Source organism: Lontra canadensis, unplaced genomic scaffold, assembly GCF_010015895.1.
Source record: "Lontra canadensis isolate GAN:19392208 unplaced genomic scaffold, GSC_riverotter_1.0 scaffold126, whole genome shotgun sequence".
Classification (NCBI taxonomy): domain Eukaryota; kingdom Metazoa; phylum Chordata; class Mammalia; order Carnivora; family Mustelidae; genus Lontra; species Lontra canadensis.
In genome coordinates, this window is record NW_022631120.1 from 128,327 (window position 1) to 150,053 (window position 21,727).

The window sequence follows — 21,727 nt, forward strand, 5'->3', positions numbered from 1 at the left end:
TGCAAGACCAGAGAGTTCTGGAGACTGGTGCTGGTGATGGTTTCACAACAGTGTGGGCATTCATAAAGCCCCTGCACGGTTTCTTTTAACAATGGTTAAGATGCTAAATTTTATGTGCATTTTACCACAATGGTTTTTAAAGATTCATTTATTTATTTTAGAGAGAGAGAATGCAAGTGGGAGGGGCAGAGGGAGAAGGGAGAGAAAGAATCCTCAAGGAGACTCCCCTGCTGAGCACGGAGCTGGACGGACGTGGGGCTCCATCCCATGACCCTGAGATCATGACCCGAGCCAAAGCCAAGAACCAGACGCTTAGTCCCCTGTGCCAGCCAGGCGCCCCTACCACCATTTTTAAGAAATAATAAAAATGTTTAAAGGTAGAATGTCATACGCCCATGCCACAGTATGAACTGTATAGTGTATGAAATAGTTATCTCAGTGAAGCTCTTTAGACAATGACACTGCCCCCAAACACAGCTGGACACAGTGTGGCTGACTATCCTGGGGCCAAGAGAAAGATCTGTAGGTGTCAGGGTACCAGGGCCTGCTGGCCCCCGACCCTCTGAGTGGGTGGCGATGGCGATGGCAGGTCCCCATTCAGTGCCCCTGTGACCTCCCGGTCCCCAGAAGGGCCCAGTGGCCCTGAAGGGCAGGGAGCCACTCCTTTTTGGTGGATGGGGCAGTTGGAAGACAGTGGGGTCACCTCTGAGCTGGACAGACCTGACAGATGAGGGCCAGGGAAATCGGAGTCCCCTGAATGTCTCCAGCAGGTGTGGGGCTCAGCCTGGGGTTCAAGAGGAACAAATGGTGAGTCACTCAAGCCCCTTGGGATGTGAGTCAGTGGTACAGGGAGATTCCATGGGCCTAGTGGCTCCCAGGATGCTGGGAGCAGCCCCTCGAGGACCTCATGAATCTTCCTGTACCTCTGGGAAGCCCTCCCCCCACCCAACCTATAACAAGGTTGTGCTCAGCGGGGACCCTGCTTCTCCCTCTCCTGAGTCTACTCCCCCTGCTCATGCTCTCTCTCTTATTCTTTTTTTTTTAAGATTTTATTTATTTATTTGACGGAGATTACAAGTAGACAGAGAGGCAGGCAGAGAGAGAGGAGGAAGCAGGCTCCCCGCTGAGCAGAGAGCCCAATGCGGGTCTCGATCCCACATGACCTGAGCCGAAGGCAGAGGCTTAACCCACTGAGCCACCCAGGTGCCTCTCTCTCTCTTATTCTTAAAAAAAAAGAAAAACAAAAGAAAAACAGGAAACTATCATAGAGAGCCCCTGGGGGCAGGACACCTTTAGACAGTTGTCAGGGAAGGCGTCCAGGGGGCAAGGAGCCAGCCACGTAGAGATTCACGAGAGCCCTAGGTGGGGGAAACACTTCGTGCAAAGGTCCTGGGGTAGGACTAGGCCTGGCAGCTTTGAGAAACGGAAGGAAAGCTATGTGCGTTTGACAGAAGGTGGGGAGTAAGGGGAGCAGATGGTACAGAGGCAGTGTTAAGAGCCTCCTTCCTTCCTCAAGGGCCACCCACTGGGGTGACCACCCATCCCAGTTTGCCTCAGACTGCCCCGGTTTGGGCACCGGAAGTCCCAGAAAAGTTCTGGATACACTGCAATGGTTGGGTCACCCTAATGACCACCTGCCCCTGTATTTACTAGATGCAGAAGTTGAAGCACCCTGGGTCCTGCTGGGGGCTGGCATGCCTTTCCCCCCAGAGAGCTTCGTTCTCCCGTCCTGGGGAGCCAGGCGTCAACGGTCCAGGGCCCTCGGGTCAGGTCACCTTGGAGCAGGTGGCTCATGCTGAGTGGCCAGCTTTTTTCCTGAGTCTCCAGGCTGGTCTCATTCTAAAGACCTCCAACTGCCCGGCTTCACCTGCCCTTTTCTAGAACCCTCTGCGTGGCACAGGGTGGGGCTTGTAACCTGCAGGTTATGAGGAATTCTCATGAAAATCAAAGCTCCCACGAATGGCTTTTAAGTGAAAAATGAAATAAAATGAAATAAAAATCCCTTCATTCTCTGAAAGCAGTAAATCCTGGTCTTCATTAAGTTCAGAGGGTTACCCTGGCCCAGGTGTCAGTGATTAAGGCTTTGGGGTACATGGCGAGTTGAGGAATTTGGTATATTTGGGGGGGTGCTGGTTTCTGTGCACCTCCGTGGAGCCTTTTCTCCAACAGGAAATGGGATCTCAGGAGATGATAGGCTCTGGGGAGAAGCAGACCTGCACAAGCACAAATCTGGGTCTGGCCGAGCCCCGGTCACCCTGCGCGCTCCCACCCAATACCAGCCACCCACGGTCGGTGCTCCCAGTGTGCTCCCCAGCTGCGAGCCACAGTTCCTTAAGATCCGACCCCTTTCTCAGCCTGGGCTCCAGCTCTTTCCATACACGGGGCAACCTTTCAACCCAGGAGGAGAGCCCAGGAAGGTCCTTCTCCCCGCCCCCCGGAGTCCCTCCCTACACTCCCCTTCTTTCCAGTCCAGGCCAGTGGGTGGGTCAGAGCCTTCTTCAGCCCCAGAGATGCTCTCGTGGCCTTGAGCTCTTGGGAGGGAAGTGCCATGGTATGTCCTGGCCCCTCCAAGGGGGCATTTCACTCTTCCTATGAGTTCGCTTTGTCCCTTCCATAGCCTGAGCCAGGGGAGGTGGGTAGGGGGCTCTGCCAAGCCCAAGGAATGGCCTGTGGCCAGGTGGCCCCAACCTGGGGTCCCCATGTTCCTTACAGCTGTCACTCAGAAGGATCCTTCAAGAAGTCCCTTGAAGTCTCTGGGCTAAGACACATGCACCCCTTGACCAGAAGCCCACCTGTGAGCCCCGTCACTCTGCTCCAGAAACCACCCACGGTCTGCTTCTTCCCGAGTCCTTCTTGCTCTTGCCTCTGTGAGACATGCCGGATTTCTAGCCCAGGTACCTCAACTGCAGTCAGTTTCCCTGAAAGTGAGGAGCTGAGGAGGGCCGCGTTGGTGCCGGCCCACCTCTCCGCTCCTGACTAGTCCTGTGACTTGGACAGGACACCTCCCTTGGGTCTCCATGCCTGTTCACACTCACATCTCGGGTGAGCTGCCAGTTAGACAGCAGAGGCCCTCAGCGGGTGGCAGCCGGTCACCTCCTCCCCGGGCTCATGCCCCCATCTTGCAGGAGCCCTTTCCCGCGGGGACCCCTGGGTGCTGTGCACCACCAGTACAGGTCATAGGTCTGAACTCCTTGATCCTGTTTGAAACATGTTATTAAAGCCACTCCTGACTCAGGCAGAGGAAGCAGCCTGGAAACAGCAGGCACATCAGATGGCGTGCGGAGGGCATGCCAGAATCTGGCATCCAGTATTTTAATTCAGTATTTAATTGACACTTAATTCAGTATTTAATTCACAGACCTCTGAGAGCCATCCCCGGGCTCCTTCCATTGTGCGTGTGATCCCCGTATTCTGAAAAACAGAATAACAACAAGTGCCAAGAAGGAGTTCTGGAACCCGTGGCCTGTTGGGCGCCCCTTCCTCCAGCAACCACCTCCTCATGCGGGAGGCAGGCAGTGGGATTTGGATATGCACGCTTAGGGTCTATGTTGCAGGGCTCCGCCTACTACCAGCTGTGTGAGTCAGAAGGTCCTTCCATCTCTCTATGCCTCAGTTTCTCCTTCTATAAAATGGGGATGACAATGGTAGCGTTCCTCATAGATCCAGTGTGAGGAGGATATGGATTAATACTGTGGAACCAAGATCAAAACCAACCACAGAGCAGACAGTAAAGTGTTACCTCCCTGTTATTTTTATTAACACCATCAGGGGGCTTCTGGGGCTGTCGGGGTGCCATCAACTCCTCGGACAGAACAGCAGGGTCCACATTTGAGGCCCTCCGTGATTGTGAGGTTGGGGTCCCCCACCGGTCCACCCCCCCCCCACAAGATGGGCCCTGTTCATTCAGCGCCTGAGGGGCATAATATCTTAGTGGGCTTGCCTGGTATAGTCATGGAGACTGGAGGAATCTGTCACCAGCCTGGGCACAATCCCAGTCCCAAACAAACATGTGCCCAGCTGCCTGTGGCCTTGGTTTTACACACTGCTTCAGGATCTTGCAAAACGCAGCAGGCCTCCCCATAGCGTGATACGTGGTGGAGCCTTTAGGAACAAGACACTCCTTCTGGAATGAACCGTATTTCCTGAGTAAGAAGCTGGGATTTTAATTCCCGGAGACCCAACACAGCCCTCGATGCTGGCCAAGCTAGTGCAACCTGCCAGCTGGCCAGCTACTCCAGGCGACAAAGGCCCTCCCCCGAGGTGCCCACAAGACACACCTGCCCCCCATTCCTGTGAGGGGCAGGGGACTTTGTTAGCCCAGACAGGAAATGAGCAGGGAGAACACTCTCCTTTCCCCAAGCAAGAGATTCCAACTCCAGGGTTGGTCTGAAACTTGCAAAACAAAATGATCTGGGGAGATGTTTTCATGATCTGGTCTTAGCAGCTCAAATCCAGGGACCTCCCTTGCCTCCTCTGCTCAGCGCATACCCCCACAATGGCCCCGGGGCCTTGGGCAACCACAGAGAGCTCCAGATCGAAGGCCCAGGGTGTTCAGGCCAGATGACCCCCAGGCTCCTTCCTAGAGTTCTGGGAAGAGGGTCAGAGAAAGGGGCCCCCAGTGCCTTTGAGAAGGGCCTGGTCCTAAGGCTGCAGGAGGCTCTGGACACGACCTGGAATGGTGCTAAGAACTTGGCCTTGGTCACAATGACTGAGGACTTCAGAGGACATGTGCTCAATCTGGGTTCGAATCCCTGTTCTGCCATCTCCTCGCTGTGTGACCTCAGGGATGCCACCGTGCCCCATGACTACACAGTGCCAGGCTCTCTGTAGACACTCCGCAGCAGACGGTCATCAGCCACGCTGCCAGTGACATTTCTGTGGTCAACAGAGGCCAGCCTGACTTCACGCTCGAGCTCTGGCCCTTGGGAGCTGAGAACCCTGGGAGCATTCCTTTTCTTTGTTTTAACTTTGGTAAAACCCACACCACATAAAATTGACCATTTTAACTGTTTTTAAGTGTCATTTAGGTATATCCGTGGGGCTGTCCAACCATCACTGTGATCGATTTCCGGAACTTTTTCATCCTCACGAACAAAAGCCCTGTCCCCCTTAAACACTGACTCCTGTCTCTCCCACCCAGCACCTGGCACCCACCCTTCCGCTTTCTGTCCCTCTGAATTTGACGACTCCAGGCACCTCGCGTAAGGGCAATCAATGGTACAGTATTTGTCTTTTTGCGACCTGCGTATTTCACTTAGCATGACTTCCTCACATTTCATCGGCGGTGTGGCATGCATCAGAATGCCCTTCTTTTTCTAAGGCTGAATAATATTCCGTTGTGTGTACACAGCATATTTTCTTCCTCTCTTCACCCATCTGTGGACATTTGGGTTTTTCTGCCTTTTGGTTGTTGCCTCTGGCAACATTTCTTGACGACTCTGAGCCTCCTTTTCCCCAGTCGAGAAGGAGAAGAGAGTGAGAAGGGATTAAAGCACTTTCTAGAACTGTGTAGAGACTCAGTAAGATGAATTGCACCAAAGCCTCTGCCCTAGGAGGAGCGTGGGAGGGGCCAAGGACTGGGTGACCTGAGGAACACGGGGGCCCAGGCAGCTGCCCCCAACATGTCCAGGCCGTTTATTACAGCTGACGTTGCTAGAGGGGAAGTCCTAGAGGAGGTTGGGGCCAGGGACGCTCAAGAGGCCACCAGATTGAGAACCACCTCCTCAGGCTTCAGACCTCCATAAAGAGCCTGTCCAGGTGCGGGACCCATGTTGGATCTGGTCATTGCGTGTGAGTTCCCCAGCCCAACCAGAGACGAGATGTTAATGGGCTACAAATGGTTCCATATTGTCTGGCTTTGAACGGTGCTTGAGAAAACCATCATCCTCTGTGGTTACTTACTGGGCAGATGGTCATCGCAGGCATCCAAAGTCATTTTGCTGCAAGCTGGAGCCCAGGTTCCGGGATTTCATTGAGAAACCCCATCCCCAGGCCATACAAGCCCTGCCTCCTGGTCCCCAGGTTCCCAGACGGTCTGTGAGTAGGGACACGGAAAATCCCCCAGCTGGCCTTGCATCGGCACTCAGACCCTGCCCACAAAGTCACTGGCCTGCAGCTCCTGTGTCTCAGGCTTTACCCGCTCTGGGGAACACACAAGAGCCCATTGACAGCAGGGCTCCATGTTCCAAAGACCCGTCCAGCCTGTGACTTGTTGGGACCCCACATAGGCACCACTTCTCTGCCCCCACTCTGTTACGTATGCTTCCAGCTTTTCGATATAATATTTTGGCACAGCGGCTGTCATTCCGTCACCCCTAAAATTCCATCCACATGGGTCAGGAACCTAAGTCCCAGAGAGGTTGAGTAATCTGCCCCAGGTAAACAGCTTCCATATCAGTCATGTCTTTCCTGTCCTCAGGTTGGTGTCTGTTGCCCACAGCTTCTGGAGGGATACCTCACAGATGCCCCTATGACAGCTGCGGTCCCTACAGCTCTGTGGGTCCCAAGAGAACGGCACCATCTGGGCTTCATCATGTGCAGATTTTCCAGCTGGAACCGTTTTCCCAACAGCATCCTTGGGCAAGACTTGTCCTCCCCCTCAAAGCCTCAGTTTTCCCATCTGTACATAGCAGGACAATCAAGACTGACTCCCAGATGCCTCCCAGGCAGCCTGAATGTCTGAGTGTGTGCTGGCAGTGGGAGAGGTTTTCCCACTGGAGAAGGGAAGGGAAAGAGGAAAGACAGCAAGGAGAAAGTTATAGGGCAAACCGGGGCCAGGGGCCTGCTTTTGCCCATTTGGACAAAGGGTTGACCAGTTGTCAGTTTGTGAGTTGTTCACACGGAGTCCTCTGGTATCAGGTTTGGGTTGGCCCGGGAGAGCCTGGAATGAGCATCAGGCTCATTCTCCTTCTCGACCTAGACCCTTTCAGTTGGGAGTACTGTCTGGCGTGCTAGGCCTGCAGCCCCACAGGCCCTGGATGCCTGGGGATTCCCAGGCCCTGCCCCACTCCAGGCCTGCTGGGAACTTCCCCAAAGGCTCTGGGAGGCGGGGCACTGCACCCTGCCTGCGAAGCTGCTGGCCTGTGATCACCCCTCCTCGTCGGGCCCTCTGCCTAACCATGCCACCCAGGCAAACCACCAGACAAATCCATTTGTTCAGCTGCCTCAGCGAAGGCAAATGTCTTCATCTGGCTTGAGTTACGCGGACAGAGAATTTTATAGTCGTACCCAGTAATGACCAGCAGGAAACTGTAGTGGGCTTTAGCTTTCAGACTGGCTTACTGTCCCAGTTGCGGGCCCCTTTCCTGCTGTGTCCCTGAGACCCAAGGCAGGCAGCCTTGGTGAGCCGAGCATGAGCTTCTGCGGCCTGGTGAAAGCCCGGAAGGCAGTGAGTGACCAGCACCCCAGGCCTTGTGAGTGAAAGTGGGCCTTTTCCCTCCTACAGGCAGAGAAACATGATGCTGTGTGTGCAAGTGGGGTTTCCATTCCCACACCCTCGCTCTCCCTGAAAACAGATGTGTCCAGAGAGGAGAAAGGGCCTAAGACCAGGCCAGCTGCATCCAGGAACTAGGGAGGAGACCAAGATGTATGTTTTGGCCACAATGGGCCTGAGATGTTGGTGAGATCCACATGGAGATGTTAAGTTGGCAGGTGACCGAGGAGCGTGGGCTCACCTGAGGTCATGGACCTGGACATGCTCATAAGCTACAAATCCCTCACCAGGGTGAAGAGCTGTTGTCTGTTCAGAGAGTGCCAGAATCTCGGCCATGCCAAGTCAACAAAGCCCATGGGCAATTCCAGCTCAAGACTCAAGGTTTGTGTCTGGTATTGAGGAACTATGAGGACCATGTGACTGGCAGGAATTTCTGCGCTCAAAACTCAGGTCTGCTTCACTGATATGGTCAAATGACCTTCAGCAGAGGCACCAAGACTATCCAATGGGGAAAAGACAGTCCCCTCAACAGAAGGTGTTGGGGAAACTGAATATCCACATGCAAAAGAATGACACGGGGCCCTTACCTCACACCATAGACAAAAATCAACTCAAAAGTTTAAAAAAGCAACAAAAGCGAAAATAGGCAAATTGGACTACATCAAAGTTAAAAACTCCCAGGCAGCAAGGAAACCATCAACAGAATGCCTAGGCAACTTACAGCATGGGAGATGATACTTGCAAACCACGTGTCTGATAAGGAGTTAATACCCAGAATGTGGAACTCTGACAGCTCAACAACAGAAGTCCAACTACAAAATAGGCAATGACTAGACACTTCTCCAGAGAAGATACACACATACAGATGGCCAACAGGCATATGAAGAGATGCTCAACATCGCTAATTACTAAGGAAGGACAAATTAAAACCATAATGCAGTATCACGTCATACCTCTGAGGGCAGCCAAGACCAAAAAACAAAACAATGCAAACAAACAAAAAACCAGAACAAACTAAAAATCCAAGCGTCAGGGAGGAATTGAAGGCTTTGTTGGTGGGAATGTCAAATGGTGTTGTCAGCAGAGGAAACAATATGGAGCTTCCTCCAAAAATTAAAAATGGGATTACTGTGTGACCCAGCAATCCTGCTTGTAGGTATATATCCAGAAGCATTGGAAATAGGGTCTTGAGAAGGTGCACACCTGTGTTCATCCCAGCACTATTCATAGTAGACAATGCAAGCATCCATCACCCGACGAGATGAATGGATGAGGAAAACGTGGTCCATATGTATGATCTACCCCAGGCACCTGCAGAGGTTTTAGGGTGTAACATGCCAGGAAGGACCCCCCCCTCCACATCCAGAGGAGTCTTTCTTCTTTCTCTCTCTTCCTTAAAGACCCTCCCTTCTTCTAGAAGTGCTACTGACCCAGGGCTGCTTCTGCTTTCCTGCCACGCGCCGATCCCTGGGCTGGGGCGCACAGTGGACTGCCCACTTGGAACCAGGAGGAAGGAAGGAAGGAAGATTCATACACCTGAATTTTTAAAAAAATTTTTAAAGAGTTTAGGGGCGCCTGGGTGGCTCAGTGGGTTAAAACCTCTGCCTTTGGCTCAGGTCATGATCTCAGGGTCCTGGAATCGAGCCCCGCATGGGGCTCTCTGCTTGGCAGGGAGCCTGCTTCCCCCCGCCACCTGCCTATCTGCCTACTTGTGATCCCTCTGTCAGATAAATAAATAAACTCTTTTAAAAAATTTTTTAAAAAGTGTATTTATTTGTTTGAGAGAGGGAGGGTGAGAGGAAGAAGCAGGCTCCCCACTAAGCAGGGAGCCTGGCGCAGGGCTCTATCCCAGGACCCCACGATCATGACCTGAGCTGAAGGCAGACGCTTAACCGACTGAGCCCCCCAGGCGTCCATGTGAATTTTTTAGTAAACCATCCTGCCCCAGACCTGATTCGTGGCCAGCCTCTGCCTCTCCCCTGTGGTTGTTGTGGGGGTTGAGGAGGGAAGTTAAGGTTGACTTATATAGGAAAGAGCAGTTCCTTATAATACCGTCTGAACCTGTGGATCTCTGGCCTCTGGGCCCCTCCTGGGCAGCAAGCCATGGATGGGCACCACAGAGGGGGAGGGGACACATGCATCTCAAACAGCAGCCTAGTATGGACACCTTCACTTCTGCATACCTTTTCCCTCAGCACCTGAGAAAACATCCCCTGACTCAGGGCTGGGGACTGGTCAGCATTCTCCTCCTTCAGCATCAAGGTAGCTGGGTCTGGGGACTCAACTGGGCAGAGCGGGGAGAAGGTGGAGGCAGGATGGCTCACATCACAAATTCCGGAAGGCTTCCAAGGCTGTGGACGGAAGATGCCGCACGTTGGTGTGGACCTTAAGTGCAATCAGTCAGGAGAAATTCATGAGCAGCTCCCCCAGGCTGTGGGGGAGGGGGTGCGGAAGGTTCTAGCGGGTGGAAGGGGGATAGGCAGTGGACAGGGCAGCGCCTGCCATTGCCGAGTTCAGGCATTTGGAAGGCCACAGTAGTGTCTCTATGTGGTGTGTCGTCTCTAGTGTGTTACCTTGGGAAATATTAGAAAGTGTTCATCAGGATTTGCATAAAAGGGCTTCCAGCCTCGGTTTTATGCTTCTCCCAGATCCAGTTTCTCAGCGGCCAACTCTCCTGCCCGTGGATTTCCAGGGAGCCCGTCTCTGGGAGTGGGGAGTGACTCGTGAAAGACTGAAGGCTGGATGGCGAGGGAGGGGGAGGACACCGGTGCCAGGGCAGTGAGTGGGCTGTGCCCTGGGGTGCCGGTGTGGGGCGGGCACCAAGCCTGCTGGCTTCCCTTCTCAATCGGTCTGTCCTTCTTCTCCTGCCCAGGCCCTCCTGGACGGCGCGGCAAGGCTGGAAGAAGAGGCGACCCGGGTGAGTCCCCAGTTTTCGTGGTTTCCAAACCCAGGCCTGGAGGTCTGCCCTTGACCTGAGATCTGGTGGGAGGTGCCAGTGCCCGCCCTGCCCCAAAACTCGGATGCTCAGACCTGGGGCCTGGCCTTCCTCTCCCTTCCAGCCGGCCGCTGTCCCCCCACGCGTGGGTCCAGGACTGCTTTCCTCGGCTTCTTGGCATCCACGGTTCCAGGGACGGTCCCCCTGTCCCCTTGGCCACTCTCTGAAGGTCACTGTCAGCTCCTGAAATGTCCTCTTGCCATTGTGAGGGCTGCTGATGGCCCTCCTGGGTACGTCCCCTGCCCTCCCCAGACCTGGACTGTCCTTCCCTGACTCCTCCACCTCCCTTCCACGCAACCCGCAGGCTCACCTCTACTCGCTGCCCCCCACCACCGACACAGGCTGTCCTCTGGCTCCCTGTCGTCTCAGGGAGACCTCTGGCCACTGTTTCCCTGTGCAGAGCCTGGGCCAGCATCCTCTGCCCCTCCCTTCCCCATTCCTACACCGAGTCTCAGTCAGTCTCCCACTCAGTATGCCTTGGACACATGCCCCCTTCTGTCCATGCCAACACCGCCTCTCAGGACTCTCCCCTCTCCTCCCACCATGCCCCCACCTCCAGCCTCACCCCACCTGGACTCTTGGCCCAAGTTCATCACCCTCTGTCCTTCCAGCTAGATAGAGAAAGCCTTCTTGGACCTGGCTGGCTGGGGCCGTCACCCGAGTCTTCAGAGCCTGGCACACGGCAGGCTCAGGGAAGGCAGGTGCACAGAACAGGGAAGGAATGAACGCACACATGCTCAGCCCCTAAGCACCTTCACCAGGACCCCAGGCAGATTGCACCCCAGGGAGAAATGGGGGCCCTTCTGCCTGTGCCTCAGAGTCTTCTCCTAGGCCCTGGGTGCAGGCTTCCTGCCCCGGTAACCACTGTGGGCTTGCTTTATCTAATTCCTTATACAGAGGACTTCCAGATAAACCCCCTAGAGTTCACTGCCAGGAAACGCCCTTCATGGATCTCTGCTTGCTTTGACTTCCAGAGCTGAAGTCTGTTTTGTGTTTGATTGCTGGGACTTTCCTTAACTCTGGGTTTTGTGTGTAATCAACCCCCCGCCCCCAGCAACACACGCACTGCCGGCTTTCCAAAAACACACTCCATCACTCCGTTCTCCTTTCTCCCCTTGTAAAAGGTCTCATTGCATTTTATTGTAAGCTTCTGATGTCCTTTTTGGAAGGAAATGAGGAATATTTAGTGACTTTTTTTTTAGGATAAAGTGTAATATTACTCAGCTTCCTCAAAAGAGCATTTAGAATTCGGCCTTCACTTGAAAACAGTCTAAAAGTCACAGGAAGACAAGGATTTACTGGGCTCTGGACTGGGTCTTTCCAAGTCCTTCATCTCATGTGACCCTCACAGAGCTCTGCAAAAGATAAAAATATGTTATCATCCCCCCATTTTGCAGATAAGGAAACTGAGGCTCCCAGGGGATGAGTGTCTCGTGTGAGGTCAGCTGCTGGACAAGGGGTGGGCGGCCCCTCCTCCTTTCACTGCCCTTTCTCACCCGGGGTTCCTGATTCTCTGCCTGTAGGGGAATGGTGCAAGCCACACAGAGCAGATGTCCCTCTCGGATTAGCTTTGGCGGGTGGGGAGGCCCCCTGTTTATTTCCAGATAGTTTCGCGTACATGCACATCCTGGCTTTGGCGCCTTCCCTTGCACAAACCAGGCCTTTTCCTGCATCCCTGGGAGAAAGGCTCTTTTTTGTCTGGTGGGCCGGTATCCGGCCAAGATGCCTTTCCCTGCTGCTGCCGCAGCCCCAGACCTGCAGACTGAACTCACCCTGTCCCTGGGGTTCTTTGCCTGGAAAACAGCTCCTGAGCCCTGCGGTGTTTATGCATAGCCCCATCATAATGGAATGGATTTCTCATCTCCCCCACTTCACAGCCCGAGAAGCTCAATACTACTTTTGCACTCGGGTCCACTTTCTAGGAACCTTGGGCAGGATCCTTTTTAAATCCAGACCCGCCTTTCCCCAGGACCCTCCATTCTCCCCAGTTCCCCCTCCCCCAGATTACTTCCCTCTGTGCCAGCATTTCTGTATCTGGTTGCAGGAGGGAGAGGGTCTGCTCTGCACACTTGTCCTTCTCCACCAAAGTGGGGGCTCCTCAGAGCCAGAACTGGACCCCTAGGCACTCAGGAGATGGTCGGTAAATGCTGATTGACAGGAAAGAGGGAGGAAAGGGAGTAGGAATCGAGAAAAAGAGACTGGTGGGCCAGGATGGATAAAGGGTTAGGAGACTGGAAGACACGAGGACAAAGGCATCGAAAGCTGCTTGGCTGGTGTCCATGCTACACCTGCGGAGACAAATGGAGGCGCTCACCCCATCTTTGCAGCTGTCAGCTTTAGACCTGCTGTCTCAGTGCTAGGGTCCTAACGTCATTGCTGTTGCTTTAAATAGATTTGTGTATTTATTAGTGGCAGTATGCATTTGAAAGCATGTCTGTGTGCAGAAGAGATTTATTTATTCTGCTAACGATGCATCCTTTGCATTTGGATTTACGGACATTTAATTGCTCCATGTGCATTCTCCAGGAATCTAGGGCTCTGAGGGTGGGAAACAGTTCGGTGAGTCCCATTGAAAAATTCTAGAACAGGAGCCATATAGTTCGCAAATGACTGTAAGAAGATAATCATTAATACTTTGTGTTCTGATTCATACAACAATGTTCTCTTCATTTGTTCAGTGGTCTATGGAGATGACTTGGCCAGGGAATGCAATTCACTTCCTGCCCTGGCCCGTGGAGGGGGTGGGGGCAGGGCGGTTCTTAGATCTCAGAGTTCCAGAAGTTTCTGGGATTTAAAAAGAACTAGAACTTAGGGGCGCCTGTGTGGTTCAGTCGTTAAGTGTCTGCCTTTGGCTCAGGTCATGATCCCAGAGTCCTGGGATGAAGCCCCATATCTGGCTCCCTGCTCGGCAGGAGGCCTGCTTCTCCATCTCCCATTCTCCCTGCTTGTGTTCCCTCTCTCACTGTGTCTCTATCAAATAAATAAATAAATTCTTTAGGAAAAAAAAAAAGGAAGTAGGACTGGAAAGGATAGCTACATATCAGCTCTACTACAATCATGCAGGTCTGCCTTGCCATGTCATGCTGGGGTTCTTAATCTACCCTGACCCCAAGAAACCCTTTCTAAAAGATTTCTTTGGGGTGCCTGGTGGTTCAGTAGGTTAAAGCTTCTGCCTTTGGCTCAGGTCATGATCCCAGGGTCCTGGGATAGAGCCCCACATTGGGCTCTCTGCTTGGCAGTGAGCCTGCTCCACCCCCCTCACTCTGCCTGCCTCTCTGCCTACTTGTGATCTCTCTCTGTCAAATAAATAAAATCTTTAAAAATAAATTAATAAAAATAAAAGGTTTCTTCTTCCAGTGGAAGAATCACTTCTGGAATGATAGAGTAAGGACCCCTGAAAATCTGCATAAAAAGCAGCAAGAACACCAGAAGTAAAAATTGACCTTTTCAGAACTCTGGAAATTAATGTCTGGTAACAACCCAAGAAGTGTTTATTCAGGACAAATATCTTGCTAAGAACAGTGAAGTTTGTAGCATTTTAACTTGCCTATTTCCCAGCACCATGGTAGCCTTAAAAACTATCAATCCCACAACCACAGTGCCTGTGACAAGTAGTGGCCACAGAAAAAAAGCAAAACAATTTGAAGGTCCATAACTTCTCATTCCCAGAGAATTGTCGCTGTCAGCTTCCAGGAAAAGCCCATACATAGCACTTGTCTTTATCTGACCTGATGTGGAACTCACTCATGGGGAAAAGCTCTGTCGGAGTGTTTGCCAAAAACAATCAGCAGCAATTGTTTAACACTGCAGTTGTCTAAGGTAGCAGCACTAGTTAGAATAAGGAAGAAGCCGGCACAAACACTTAAAATCTAGAGGATGAGCCATCCAGAGGGGCCTCGAAATGCTCCAGCACATTCCTGGGAATCTAGAAGGCACATGCGTGTGCAAGGCTGTGTACACATCCACAAAAGACCTGAGAGAGCCCTAGTATCTCACTTCTGGGTGACCTTGAGGCCCTGCTCAAATAGGAAGTGAAGGCAAAGGCAGAGTTATAACCTGGCAGAGCACTGAAGTTGTGCTTCAACACACACAGCGAACCCCTTGGCACAGAACAGGAGATGTACCGAATCGAGGTATTAAAGGACACCTCTGTCTCAGCTGACTATTAAGCTAACCAAGAGAGAATTCAGAAGCTGCGCATGACAAAGAGTACACACTTTGGAGAATTAGTCCAGGAAAACCCCAGAGCAAACAAAGAGCAACAATAATAACAAACAGCAACAGCAAATCCTGGAAAGGAGGATGGATATCTAATTTCCAGAGTAGCCACATTAGAGTATTTTAAATGTCCAGTGTTTAACAACAACAACAAAAAAATATGAGACACAGAGAGATATAAGAAAGTATAACAATGAAAAAGTGGGAAAAAAACAGTCAATAAAAACCATCTGTGAGGGCACCTGGGTGGCTCAGTGGGTTAAAGCCTCTGCCTTCGGCTTGGGTCGTGATCCCGGGGTCCTGGGATAGAGCCCCATGTCGGGCTCTCTGCTCAGCGGGGAGCCTGCTTCCTCCTCTCTCTCTGCCTGCCGCTCTGCCTACTTGTGATCTCTGTCTGTCAAATAAATAAATAAAATCTTTAAAAAAAAAAATCTGTGAGAAAGCCCAGTTGGACTTACTTGACAAAGATTTTACTTATTTTTTTTTAAATTTTATTTATTTATTTGACAGAGATCACAAGTAGGCAGAGAGACAGGCAGAGAGACAGGCAGAGAGAGAGGAAGGGAAGCAGGCTCCCGGCCAAGCAGAGAGCCCGATGCGGGGCTCGATCCCAGGACCCTGGGATCATGACCTGAGCTGAAGGCAGAGGCTTTAACCCACTGAGCCACCCAGGCGCCCCAAGATTTTACTTATTTTTTTTAAGACTTCATTTATTTATTTGAGAGACAGAGAGCAGGGGGAGAGGCAAGGGAAGAAGGACAAGCAGACTCTGCTGAGCGTGGAGCTGGACACAGGGCTTGATCTCATGACCCTGAGGTCACGACCTGAGCTGAAATCAAGAGTCAGACACTTAACTGACTGAGCCACCCAGGTGCCCCTAGATAAATATTTTATGTTGACTGTGATAAATTGTGTTTTAAGAACTAATGGAAACCAAGTCTAAAGAATTAAAGGAAAGCAGAACAGTTATGTGCCACCAAATGGAGACAGACTATCAATAGAGAGATAGAAAGTATAAAAAAAAAAAAAAGAAATTCTGAAGCTGTAAATTACAATAACTGAAATGAAAAAATTCACTGAGGAGTCTCAACAGAGAATTTGGGCTGGCAGAAGAAAGAATCAGCAAACTCGAAGATAGGTTAGTTGAGATGATCCTGTCTAAGGAAGACAAAGAAGAAAGAATGAAGAAAAATGAAAAGTCTGAGAGCCGTGTGAGACCCCGTCAAGTATGCCAACGTACATGTAATTGAGACCTCAGAAGGGAAGAAGAGAAAGAGGCAGAAAGAATATGTGAACAAATAGTGGCCAAAACCATCCCAAACAGAAGCAAAAATACTATTTTATATATCCAAGAAGCTTAACAAACTCCAGATAAGATAAACTCGAAGAGATCCACACCTAAGCACATCACAACCACATTGCCAAAAGCAAAAAAGGAAGAGAGAATCTTGAAAGCAGCAAGAGAACAAGGACTCAGCACAGAAAAGGAATCCTTGGTAAGATTAATAGCTGACTTCTTTTCATGATATCAGCTATTAATAAAAAGCATGAAAGCCCAAAGTCAATGGGGATGACATATTCAGAGTGGTGAAAGAAAGAAAATAAAACTGTTAACAGACAAATCTATAGCAAACATATATTTCAAAAGCAAAAGAGAAATTAAGACATGCCCAAATAAACAAAAAAGTGGAGAGAACTTATTTCTATCAACCTGTCCTACAAGCAGTTCTGTAGGGATTCCTTCAATCTGAAGTGAAAGGACATTAGACAGTAATTTATTTTTAAAAAAGATTTATTTATTGATTGGAGGGGGAATCGGGGGGAGGGGCAGAGGGAGAGGGAGAAGCAGATCCCCCCCTGAGCTTGGAGCCTGACACAGCGCTCAATCCCAAAACCCTGAGGTCATGACTTGAGCCAAAACCAAGAGTCAGCTGCCCAACTGTTAATTGTTAATTGTTAATTGTTAATTGTTAATTGTAATTTAAATCCACATACAGAAATAAAGAGCTTCATGAGGTAGCTACATAGGTAAATATGAAAGACAGTATATAAATGTGCTTTTATTTGTTACTTTTTCCTCTCTTCTGATTTAAAAGCCAGCTGTGTAAAGCAATAATGATAAAACTGTGTTGATGGGCTTATGGTTTATAAAACAGTCATGTCATAAAAATACAAAGAAGGAGATAACTAACGTGGCTATATTGGAGCAAAGTATTTGATTATAATTAAAAGTAAATTGTTGTGGTGCCTGGGTGTCTCAGTTAAGTGTCTGCCTTTGGTTTATGTCCTAGAGTCCTGGGATCACGTCTGCTTCTCCCTCTCCCTCTGGCCCTCTGCCTGCTTATGCAAGTACTCTCTCTCTCAAATAAATAAATAAAATCTTTTTAAAAAAAAGAAAGTAAATTGTTATTCATCCAAACCAAATTATTTATTAAGATGATAATTATAAACCCCAGGACAACCACTAAGAAAATTATTCCAGAAGTATGGCAAGAGAAACAACAGAATTAAAATAGTATGCTAGAAAATATCTATTTAACAAAAAGAAGCAATAATGGGTAATAGAGGAACAAAAAAGACATAAAACCTAGAGAAATTAAATATCAAATTGGCACACATAAATCCTGCATTAAAGGTAAATGGATTTTAAAAAAACCCAAATACCCAGAGAAATCCTAAGAAAGAACAAAGTCAGAGGCATCATGCTTCCTGATTTCAAACTATACTCTAAAACTGTAGTAGTCAAAACAGTATGGTACCGGTATTAAAACAGACACCTTTAGGCACATAGACCAATGAAACAGAATCCAGAGTCCAGAAACCCACCAATGGAGCACAATGGTTCCAGTTTCTCCACATCCTTACTAACACTTGTTATTTTTTTATAGTAGCCATTCTATCTAATGGATGTGAGGTGATGTCTCGTTGTGGTCTTGATTTGCATTGCCTTCTTGATGATGATGTTGAGTGCCTTTTGGATCACACTATTTACTTACTTACTTACTTACTTACTTATATAAAGAATCCTCAGGGGCACCTGAGTGGCTCAGCGGTCAAGCATCTGCCTTTGGCTCAGGTCGTGATCCCAGAGTCCTGAGATCAAGCCCCATGTTGGGCTCGCTGCTCAGGGGGAACCTGCCTCTCCCTCTCTCTTTGTCCCTCCCCCTACTCCTGCTCGCTCACACGTGCTCTAATAAATAAATAAAATCTTTAAAAAAAAATTGGAATCCACAGAGGAGCGCCTGGGTGGCTCAGTCAGTTGGGCGGCCAACTTGATTTCAGCTCAGATCATGATCCCAGGGTCCTGGGATTGAGCCCACATCAGGCTCCACGCCCGGTATGGTACCTACTTAAAACAATCACAAAAACAACAAAAATCCAGTGGGTTTGCTTTCCACTCGGGCTTCTCATCGGTACCCCTGCCTGCCCCGCACAGCGTAATGAGCACGGTGATTTCTTGCTCTTCCATGCCCAGGCTGGCCTTTCGGACCCTGAGTCCCAGGGAGGCATCCTTACCCCTGACCATGCTGCCCAAAATGCTGGGGGCGGGGGGGGGCCCTTCTGAGGTCCCATCTCATCAGGATGCTCCTCAGACCTGCTGTTCAGTTAGGGTCGGTTCTGCAACATGAGTGAAAACCGCAAAAAACTACCAGCTGTGCTTCTCTTCCCCCTTCAATCTAAGGGGTGTGCGAGGGCACATGCATGTGTGTCTGTGCGTGGGTGTGCATGCCAGAGAGCGTGCAAGAGAAAGAGTGAATGCTGGCTTTCCAGCCAGCATTTGTGTTTGATGCCTATTAGGTGTTGCTGCTGTTCTGGGCACCTTACACATGTACAGTGTGTCCCTCAATGCTCCCTGATGGTACTGGCCAAATTAAATCCGGGCCAGAGACCCAAGCTGAGTGACGGCTCTCGGACTCATTACTGACTCTGGATTTGCCAGCCTGTAAGCCTCATGGCATCTACCCACGAACTCGGTTTAAAAGTCCATCCAGTTTAAGGAGTACCTGTGGGGCTCAGTCGGTTAAGCAACTGCCTTTGGCTCAGGTCATGATCCTAGAGTGCTGGGATCAAGTCCTGCATGGGGCTCCCTGCTCAACTTCTCCATCTGACCCTTCCCGCTCTTGTGCTCGCTCGCTCTCTCTCAAATAAATAAGTAAAATCTTTAAAAAAAAAAAAAAAAAAAAAGACCACTCAGTTTAAAAGCCCCAGAGAAACATGGCTGTAGGTCTCTATCTTCATGGTGGGCTGGGTCTTCAAGGCACCTGCCAGGTAAGGGGAACTATTCTTCCCAGTTTGCTTTTACAGAAATATACCATTTGGGAAACCCTCAGGAGCTGTCTGTTCCCCAGAGGGGCAAAGAGCTCCTGCTTTGGAAACCCCTTTTGAGCTACATCAGTTCGGTTCAAGAGGCCACGCCTGTTGAACCAAATACCCAGTGAACCCTCTACTCTGACCCATTTTATTTAGTTCCCAAGTCATCTGGCTCATATTTCACTGCCCCCCACGTTCCTGACAGCAAAGTAAATGGATGCAGGCAATGTCTGGGACACATGTTTGAAAGCTGTGTGCGGAACGCGTGGGAGGCCCTGCAGCCAGTCTCACTTTCTTTCTTTCTTTTTTTTTTTTTTTTTAGATTTTATTTATTTATTTGAGAGAGAGAGTGAGAGAATGAATGGGGGAGGGGCAGAGGGAGAACATGGGACTCGATCCCAGGACCCTGGGATCAGGACCCTGGGATCATGACTGGAAGGCATGAGCTGAAGGCAGACGCTTAACCGATTGAGCCACCCAGGTGCCCCCGGCCTCACTTTCTAAGAACAGCTCAGGGGAGCTCTCGCTCCCAAGGCAGTTTCTCTCTGCCCCCTTTGTTCGGCTCAGAGTCAGACAGCCTGGGTTCTGTCCCAATGGGAGCAGGACGTGACTCTGGGCACGGTAACCTTTCTGAGCCTGTGTTCTCATCTGTAACCTGTGCCCAGGGAGGATGCAGCAGGGGTTATGAGATGTTTGGGGAAAACCACGCATCTCCCAACATGCACACGGAGTCAGGAGTGAGTGATGGCTCCTTTTACAGCTTCTCCTCCTGCTGCCCCCCCCCCCCCCCCCCCCCGCCGGCTGCACACTCAGGATGGCAGGGCTCTCACGATGATAATCCCAGTCTGAGCTTTCTTTTCGTCTTCCTTCCTTTCTTCTTTTTTTTTTTAAATTTATTTATTTATTAGAGAGAGCATGAGCATGAGTTGCGGGGGAGGGCAGAGAAAGGAGAGAATTTTAAACAGACTCCATGCTGAGCATGGAACCTGACACAGGGCTCGATCTCAGGGCCCTGAGATCAGCACCTGAGCAGAAACCAGGAGTGGGACACTCAGCCGACTGCGCCCCCCCTCCCAGGCATTCCCCCCACCCCTGCCCCAAGTCTGAGCTTTCTTGGAGGGAGCTTAAAGGAGAATGTGAGAAAAGGCAGCCAAAGCCAGAGGACCAGACAAAAACACAGACCTCATTCCAGCCAGTTTTCAGTTAAAGCTTATTGCCTTCTCTGACTTGGTAAGCTGGACACGTGTATCCAGGGACACCAAAGAGCCCTGCAGTGGAAGGTCAGTCTCTCCTACTCTCCTGCCCTCCCACCCACCCCCACCCCTGGCTTCTCTCTTCCCGCCACTCTGTTCCCCTCCCCACAGGCAAACGGATGAACACAGTCTGCGTCCACACCCAGAGCTGTAGCTCGTTCATCCAAACAAAAGCCTGTTGGTTTTTTCCTTAGCTCAGATGGCTAAATAAATAGTAATACACTGTTCCATACCTTTTAAAAAATGTAACAATACGAGGTGCCTGGGTGGCTCAGTCAGTCGAGTCCCTGCTTAGCGTGGAGCCTGCTTCTCCCTCTCCCGCTCACCCTGCTTGCTCACGCTCTTTCTGTCAAGTAAATGAAATCTGACAAAAAAGAAAGAAAGAAAACATACGTAGCCTTTCCGTATGTGAAACAAAAGCGAATCTTCATTCATAATGTGAGAAATGACGGTTAAAACTATAATCACAGCAGATACCCATTTGGCAATGCTAATTAGGACTTAAACTGTTTGTGCCAATTGCCACAATGACGATCCTTCTAGAAATGTATACTGTGGACGTGTTAACATATATGTAAAATGACAGGTATATAAAAATATCCATAGCAGAACTATGGTGCCTGGGTGGCTCGGCTCAGGTCATGATCTCAGGGTCCTGGGATCAAGCCCCGCATCCGGCTCTCTGCTCAGCAGGATGCCTGCTTCCCCCTCGCTCTCTCTGCCTGCCTCTCTGCCTGCTTGTGATCAAATAAATAAATAAATAATTTTAAAAAAAAGAACTATAGGCAATGGCCAAAAATTAGAAATAGCACAGTGGGACAGCGGAAAGAAAGGAGGGTACGTTTCAGCTTTAAATGGAATACAACGCAGTTGTGAAAAAGACTAACGGGATTCTATATGCTCTACTGGGGAACAAGTTCCAAAGCATATTGTTACATTTTTTTAAAAATTTTATTTATTTATTTCGGGGAGGGAGACAGAGCGTGCAAGCATGAGCTGGAGGTGCGATGGAGAGAGGGGCGGAGGGAGAATCCGACTTCCTGCTGAGCAGGGATCCTGACGCAGGGTTCAGTCGCAGGACCCTGAGATCATGACCTGAGTGGAAGGCTACTGAGCCACCCAGGCACCTCAGGGCTCTTTATGTTTTCTCTGAGCTCTCCCTTCATAATCTTTTGACTGTTTTTCTCTTAGGTTTTTGATGTTTTTAAAGCTGATTTGTAGGAGCGTTTTTACGTCAAGGTACATCAGCCTGTGTGACCTGAGTCAGAGATATTGTCCCCACTTCCACTGTTGACTTTGCTTACAGTGCTTTCAGCCTTGTAGGCATTTGGGGTTTTATATGGTTGAATCGACTTTGATTTTATGGCTTCTGGATTAGGGACTATAGTTGGAAAAGCCTTCCACTCTCCACAGTTAGAAAGGAATTTTCCTCTAGGATTTTCTTTTTTAATTGAAGTATCTTCACCACGCCGTGTTAAATTAGTTTCCAAGGCACAATATAGTGATTTGACTTCTCTA

At 50.0% G+C, this 21,727-nt stretch overlaps 1 protein-coding gene across 1 annotated transcript in view; it reads left to right on the top strand.

Moving 5' to 3' along the window:
- The window catches only part of LOC116857809 (collagen alpha-1(XXIII) chain-like), a 74,515-nt gene that overhangs the window by 4,936 nt on the left and 47,852 nt on the right, over positions 1-21,727 (top strand). Inside the window, exon 2 of the mRNA XM_032842246.1 lies at positions 10,305-10,349. Within this exon, the coding sequence (XP_032698137.1) occupies positions 10,305-10,349 (45 nt within the window). The remainder of the gene's footprint in view (positions 1-10,304; positions 10,350-21,727) is intronic.